The sequence below is a fragment of the Ochlerotatus camptorhynchus genome, unplaced genomic scaffold (genome assembly GCF_037179485.1).
Source record: "Ochlerotatus camptorhynchus isolate MF236.1 unplaced genomic scaffold, CSIRO-AGI_Acam_v1.1 ptg000323l, whole genome shotgun sequence".
Taxonomy (NCBI): domain Eukaryota; kingdom Metazoa; phylum Arthropoda; class Insecta; order Diptera; family Culicidae; genus Ochlerotatus; species Ochlerotatus camptorhynchus.
In genome coordinates this window covers 1,669,113-1,676,788 of record NW_027040811.1, presented here as the reverse complement: position 1 = coordinate 1,676,788, position 7,676 = coordinate 1,669,113, and the positions used below count along the sequence as shown (strand labels likewise).

At 45.7% G+C, this 7,676-nt stretch overlaps 1 protein-coding gene across 1 annotated transcript; it reads left to right on the top strand.

Annotated features, from left to right (window-relative positions):
* Nucleotides 1-3,571: 3,571 nt before the first annotated feature.
* On the top strand, nt 3,572-5,504 carry mtTFB2 (mitochondrial transcription factor B2). Its single transcript, XM_065229876.1, has 3 exons — nt 3,572-4,411; nt 4,470-4,789; nt 4,848-5,504. The coding sequence occupies exons 1-3, from the start codon at nt 3,659-3,661 to the stop codon at nt 5,314-5,316; spliced, it is 1,542 nt and encodes a 513-aa protein (XP_065085948.1). The 5' UTR covers nt 3,572-3,658; the 3' UTR covers nt 5,317-5,504.
* Nucleotides 5,505-7,676: the final 2,172 nt, after the last annotated feature.

The following is a 7,676-nucleotide window of genomic DNA, read 5'->3' as shown; positions in this document are numbered from 1 at the left end:
ATTGATGACAATCGAATGTACAGGAAGGTAGCTTCCACACCTGCCAGCCTCTTTAATCGCACCCATTCAAACACACATTGCAAGTGGGTTTTTCGATTGAAGCTGAAGGCGAGACTAGTAGCGAAGGGTTTCAGCCAGCGGTATGGCTTCGATTTTTCCGAAACTTACGCGCCAGTAGCTAAGATGTCAACAGTTCGGACGATGCTTGCTCTGGCGATCTGCATGATCTCGTGGTCCATCAAATGGATGTCAAGGCGGCATTCTTGGATGGTCAACTAACAGAAGACATCTATATGCGTCAGCCTAGAGGATTTGAGGAGGGGAACCAAGTTTGAAAGTTAAACAAATCTATCTATGGGCTGAAACAAGCGTCCAAGGCCTGGAATGACCGGTTCAATCAGTTCGCTGCGCAGATTGGTTTTTGGCGCTGTGAAGAAGATGCTTGTTTGTACGTGCGAGATGGAGAGTTGGGTCCTGTGTACCTGTTGTTGTACGTTGACGACATACTGATTGTTTTATTCAACCTCAAACACGGGTTCCACGTTTTATAATTATTTATTTAAGCGAATATTTAGAACGTTTACAGATAGCGAGCTGCGCTCTTTTTCTGCTCTACCTCAAATCCCTGTGTCTGTGTGTTGTTGTCGGCAACGTCAGTGGGAATGATGATACGGGGGGTCGCCACATATTGCAACACTGATTATTTCAAAGTCCCTTCGTGAAGTGGAGATCGTCAAACGGATGCTGAAGCAGGTGTTCAAAATGGTGGACCTAGGAGAAGCTGAAATGTTTCTTGGACTGAAAATATTATTATTATTATTATTTATCTTTATTAGGGAGGCTTTCAGCCTGGGGCTGGTTCGCCTCCATACTGGACTGAAAATAGATAGAAAACTGTCGGAAGGTCTGATGAAGCTGAGTCAACCTGGATACACGGAAGCGGTGCTCAAACGATTTGGCATGGAGGCTTGGTCATCTTTTCCAAGTTCACGGAGCCACAACGTCGTGGAGTACGAAGAAGCAGAAGACCGTTGCGCTTTCCTCAACGGAAGCCGAGTTTTCGGCTTTGGCGGATTGTGTCTGTGAAGCTCTCTGGTTTCGCAAGTTATTCAGCGAGCTAAGTATACTGGAACAGAAACCGGTGGATATATTCGAAGACAATCAGTCTACCATTGCGATCGCTGAATCTGATGCACCATCGAAAAGGCTCAAGCATACGGAGGTGAATATACAGTTCATCAAGGAATGTGTTCAAAGTGGTAAGGTAGCGGTGAAGTACATCCCAACCGGGAATCAGCCAGCAGATATGCTAACCAAGGGTCTTTCTCCGACGCTGTTTAACAAACATTGTTTGAAGTTAGGATTGCAACAGTGAGTGTCAAGGGGGGGAAAAATGAAAATGTTCCATGCGCCCTTTTGATTTATAGTATCTTGTATCGCCCTGAGGTTATTCGCCCGGCTGCGTTCACAGAAGCTATTTCGCCCCTATGTTTAGGCTGCTAGTTTTTGACATTGTCTGTTTCGCCTCAATGTTTACGTTCTTTTTCCTGATGGTTTGTTACTATCGACCTTTTGCAGTTTGTTGGATTCTAGATAAATTCATGTGTTGGGGTGTTTTCGCTTATTTCGATCAGATTAACAATGTTTTCTTTTGATTACCAACCGGTAATTGCAAGGAGTAGTGAAAATATTCGAATTATATCTTTCGCTTTGTATTGAGAAAATATGTCTGTTTCGCCTCATCTATGTATATGGGAGGAAGCGGCCGTAAGAGCCAACTTAATTTGAAATAAAAAAAAGTTGGTTTCGCCCCGAGGGGGGCGACACATCTAAATCTCAATTCTAGATGCTAAAAAAATCTCACTAGCGAATAAATCTCCGAAAAATCTTCTTTCATTTCTCGCATCTACTTACATAGCGCATCATCTTTTTGCAGGAAATCTTCAAAATCGTGATAAATCTTCTTTCTACCTACTCAGCGTACGCACAATATTTCCTGCATCGTAGATAGAGTCACCCCCCTCGTTTCACCCTTATGTTTTTGCGTCTTTTTAAGAATGTACATTATTTGTCCAAAATTGTTTAGTATCGTTTTGTAGCATTTTAATAGTAGTATAACGTGATAAATTAACCGCAGTTTGTTTACACTTGCGATATTTGCCCTTATTCCAGCTCTATCTAGAATTCATCAAAGTTCCAGAATATTTTTTTACGAAATCATCAAAGGAAACCGAATGGATGGATCATTTGCCTGATTTTTCAGTGAAAAGTGGGCGACAGAACATAGACATTGTTTTAAAAACTAGAAAAACGACGAGCTCTAGGTGAAACATTCATGATCTGTAATTTTGGGACCGACACATCTAAATCTCAATTCTAGACGCTCAACAAATCGCACACTAGTGAATCAATCTTCACAAAATTTTCTTTCATTTCTCGCATCTACTTGCATGGTGCATCATCTTTTTCAAGGAAATCTTCAGAATCGTCATCAATCTTCTTTCTATCTACCCAGCGTGCGCTCAGCTATCCACAGCAAAACAAAAAATTTCCTGCATCGTAGATAGAGTCGCCCCCTCGGAATTTTCATAACACCGTTAATTTTATCCTAATCTAATTAATCTACGAAATTGGGCAAACTTCACAGTAAATATACAAAAAACAAAAATTGTATCAATAAAAATCATGCGTTTTCAAAATAAAAGTTTTGAAGTTTTGATAGTTTTTATAATTAAAGTGTTTGGCTTGGTTTATCATTTTCATAAGGTTTTTTTTTAATATTGTTCGTGGACGAAATATTTTACATATAAAGCATTCTTGGGGCATTCATTTGTTTCTATCTAAATGTGTAAGGTTTACTCAGTTGACAAATATCATCATCTGAGTAATCGTTACCCAGATTCCTCCATAGACAGGTTTACTCAAATTTGAGTTACTTCAAGAGCCACATGTGAAAAGGGCATACAAACTTTTTGTATACAAACCTTTGTATGCTCTTTTCTCGCCAACCGAGGATCACCCACGCAAACCAACAACATCATCGGGAAGGGGAAAGCTTCCCCTACCCGCTAACGTTAATGGTTTGCGTTGATGTCATATGAGTGGCGAGAAAAGGGCATAAGAAGGTTTGTTTACAAAAAGCTTGTATGCCCTTTTCTCGTGTTGTTCTTGACTTCTCTTTTGGCTGAACTGAGTGATTTTCGACTCAAGAATGAGTACCACAAAATAGAGTGCAGGCTTAATCATGATGGGTATATAAATGGTGATACAGCTTTGTCACTATATAGGCGAGGAGGTCGCGGGGGGGAAAAGTGCGGTTTTAGAGCAAATTGTAAACAAACTCGGTCGCTGTCCCATACAAAAATCCAACATGGCTGAATCATGAATTTGACACATTAGAACACCTATATGTAGTCACCTTGGGCTTAATAAAAAAAATTCAAAATAAGAAACATTTCCTGAAATGTTTCATGCATTCTTGTACATTTCGTAAATCTGGCACCACTTCTCCTTCTCCACAAAACAGCTGATTATATCAATATTATATACTTCACGGGCGCGTGCCGGGTTGCTTTTGTTTACACGCGGTTACCATCCTATCGTTCAGTGCGTAATTTCGTGATCCAGCGTCCAAAAAAAATCTTTTCCCGTGATAATAATGATCTCCCGACTATCAGCAACTAGAATCCCGTTCAAACGAAACCTTCGCCACGAAACCGTCCGGCGAACGTTGGCATCCACTTCGTCAGCAACGCCGAAAGAACGCAAAAAGAAACCACCAAGCTCATCCAGTCCTTCACAAGATGAACCAACAAAAAACGTTGCTTCCGCACGCCTCGCCCGGGACCTGGAGGAATACTTCGAACCACGCCAGTATCGAAAAATCGTCGATCTATTTCCACCGGTTTTGTTCAAACGTTCCCAAACCACCGAACGGTTCTACCTGGCTTCACCGGAACGAGCGAAGACCATCAGCCAGTACGTCACGGAGGGACTTTCACCGGAGACGCGTCTGGTGGAAATCAACCCCGGACCGGGCCTGTTGACGAAAGAACTTCTGCGGAAAACCGATAACCTGCTGCTGTACGAATCCGACGAACGATTCGAGCCGGAACTGAACAAGCTGGTCATTCCGAACAAAAAGATGGAACTGAGGTTTGCGGATTTCAACGGACACTGGAGACAGAGCTACATGGACAGCATGGACCAGGGGAGCAGGTTGGAGAAGATGCTCCGGGATTTACCCAATCACCGACGGTGGAGGGACGAGGAGGTGAATTTTCGGCTCTTTTCCGTCGTGGGATCGCTGAGGTTCTTCAAAACGCTTATTAACTCGGTGTCCATCCAGAAGGGGCTGCTCGGTACGGGACGGTGCGAGATGATTCTGGCCGTTCCGCCGTTGTTCTACGTGGTATGATTGGTTGGACTCATTGACATTGACGTTTTTAATTTACTCTATTTTATTTTAGCATCTCACCTGCAGCAATGATGCCGGCTACAAGTTATACCGCTGCAGTAGCGTTCTGTTTCAGATATTTTTCGAGCATGAGTTTATAGCAAAAATTCCTCGAAGGGATTTCCTCCCGTGGCCAACGAATCCCAGCCAGCGAAGGAACCAAACCCAATACCACCGGCTGGGGCTGGTTGGATCGGATGAGCTGTACCTGATGCGGGTTGTTCCCCGGAGGGATCTGTTCGATTTCTGCCTGCCGGATAATCTGAAACTGCTGACGTTCTTCATTTCGCAGAACATGGTCAGTAGGAAAAATCGGGTCATTCCCGCTTTGGAGTAAGGTTTAATTTTCGCTCTGCTGTATACTGAGTTCTGAAGCTGATTTTTTTCACAGACGATGGATCCCCTTCTGCGGCGCCCGGTTGATCCTAAACCAGAATTATGTAACGGCACCGATTCCGAAAAATCCTTCCCGGAAAAAGAAGTCCAAAGACTCGATAATATTTCACCGTTCGTCTTTGCCCTTGCGGGAAAATGACTTTCCCGAGCGGATGACAATCTTTACGGAGTTTGGCGAGCTGACTCCCTCGCAGATTCTGACCGTGTTCAATGAATTCGTCAGCTGGCCCGAATTTCGGCAGTCGCCGTTCCTGCAGACGATGGAGCAGCACTACAGCAAGCAGGCCTACGGTCGGCTTGACCCATTATCGGCGGCGGTGGTGCCGACGGCGGCCGATGACTTGACGACGGCGGTGGCTGCTGGTGGCGACGAGGATGTGATTGAAGATGATGTAGAGCCACCATTGCTGGGGGCGACCGACGGAACGGACCGGACGGTTGTGACCCGGGGGAATCGGTCGTAAGAAGGTTAGTGCTTTGCTTAGTATCTAGTTGATTTGGCTGTATAAAGTTTAATAGTTTAATTTTCTTCATCGTTAACGAGTTTGTTCGAGAGAAATTCCTTGAAGGTGAATCTGCCCTGTGCGGCATAACAGCCCAATTGGCGTTTTTATCGAAACTGAGTTATACATTGGAACCGATTGTCAAGTACCATCACTTTACACGAAAAATTTCATACTTCATGCCGAATTGTTATAAAACCAGTTGTCATTCGAACTTAAACTAATCTAATGGTCGGTTTCTCCAACTTCACTTAAATCTTATGAACCAGGTTTATCCGATTCTATAACATTCTCTAGAAAAACATTCCCCAGAATGTACCATTTCCCAGAATGTACCATTCCCCCCCAGTTACCTCTATGATTATAGCATAGAGGTAGCTCTAAGACTAGAACGTCCCGAAGAAACGTGCTCAACTTTTTGGCTCAGCTCTGGTACTATCTTCGGTCCCAAGCTAATCGATTCACCTCTCGAAACATAGAAAAATCCACTAACCCCTCATTTTATCTGTCAAACTTTCATAGCGAATCAAAACAAACATTGCGCAGTACTGGAATTTATACTAAAATGGGGTACGTTAGTCGATTTGCTTGGGACCAAATGGCGTAGCCTGGGCAATGTTGCCAGTCCGGCAATAGCAAAGTGAAGAGGTGCAACGCGAACACTGGCGCGGTAACCATAGTACGGTGATAGAGGAAATGCTTCACAAAACCCGAGCGTCTGTTCACCATGGAGGTGCGGCTCAAAACGGCGTCTGTTCTCCATGTTAGGAGCGGCTGATCACCGTCCTAGTGCCAGCGTGGGACTCTAAACAGAGCTGTGCACGATGGTCCCCCGGCGAAACAGGGAGTTGGGGCAGGCCCAACAAGCCGCCCTGAAAAAAAAACAAAGTTGCAAATACCGAAGAAAGAAATACGGATCGGAACAATCGGCACAGACCTACGCGACGAAATAAGGACTACGATTGGAAACTCGGAACATGGAACTGCAAATCGCTCGGCTTCCCGGGTTGCGATAGGTTAATCTATGACGAACTTCAACCACGCAACTTCGAAGTCGTAGCACTGCAGGAACTTTGCTGGACGGGACAAAAGGTATGGAAAAGCGGGCATCGAGCGGCTACTTTCTACCAGAGCTGTGGCACCACCAACGAGCTGGGAACCGGCTTTGTAGTGCTGGGTAAGATGCGCCAACGCGTGATTGGTTGGCAGTCGGTCAATGCGAGGATGTGCAAGTTGATGATTAAGGGCCGTTTCTTCAACTACAGCATCATCAACGTGCACTGCCCACACGAAGGGAGACCCGACGACGAGAAAGAAGCGTTCTATGCGCAGCTGGAGCAGGTGTACGACGGCTGTTCGCAACGGGACGTCAAAATCGTCATCGGCGACATGAACGCTCAGGTAGGACGGGAGGCAATGTATAGACCGGCAATCGGGCCAAACAGCCTGCATGCCGTATCGAACGACAACGGCCAACGATGCGTGAACTTTGCAGCCTCCCGGGGTATGGTAGTTCGAAGTACCTTTTTCCCCCGCAAGGATATCCACAAAGCCACCTGGAGATCACCTGACCAACACACAGAAAACCAAATCGATCACGTTCTAATCGACGGGAAATTCTTCTCCGACATTATCAACGTCCGCACGTACCGCAGTGCGAACATAGGTTCGGACCACTACCTAGTTGCAGTATGCATGCGCTCAAAACTCTCAACGGTTCATAACACCCGTCGAAGTCGAACGCCGCGATCCAACATTGAGCAACTACGGGACGCCGGAGTTGCCCAGGACTACGCACAGCAGCTGGAAGTTGCACTACCCACGGAAGAGCAGCTTAGCGCAGCTTCTCTTGAAGATGGTTGGAGGAACATCCGTTCAGCCATAGGTAGTACTGCTGCAGCGGCACTAGGTACTGCAATCCCGGACCGAAGAAATGACTGGTTTGACGGCGAATGCAAACTGTTAGTAGAGGAGAAGAATGCAGCACGGGCGAGAATGCTGCAACACCGCACGAGATTGAATGTGGAGCGATACAGACGAGCGCGGAACAGACAAAACTCGGTTTTCCGAAGGAAGAAGCGTCGGCAGGAAGACCGAGATCGCGAAGCGATGGAAAATCTGTACCGCGTAAACGACACACGGAAGTTCTACGAGAAGCTAAATAGTTCGCGGTAACTTTCTCACGAACGAGTGTGAGGTGATTGAGAGGTGGAAGCAGTACTATGACGAGCACCTCAACGGTGAAGCAGCAGAAAACGAAGGTGGCACGGCAACAGACCTTGGAGCACGCGCAGAAGACGACAGGCTACCGGCCCCTGATC

Coding starts and splice junctions, on each gene's coding strand:
- mtTFB2 (XM_065229876.1), top strand. CDS start 3,659: ATGATCTCCCGACTATCAGCAACTAGAATCCCGTTCAAACGAAACCTT. Junction 4,412..4,469: donor TTCCGCCGTTGTTCTACGTG/GTATGATTGGTT, acceptor ATTTTATTTTAG/CATCTCACCTGCAGCAATGA. Junction 4,790..4,847: donor CGGGTCATTCCCGCTTTGGA/GTAAGGTTTAAT, acceptor TTTTTTTCACAG/ACGATGGATCCCCTTCTGCG.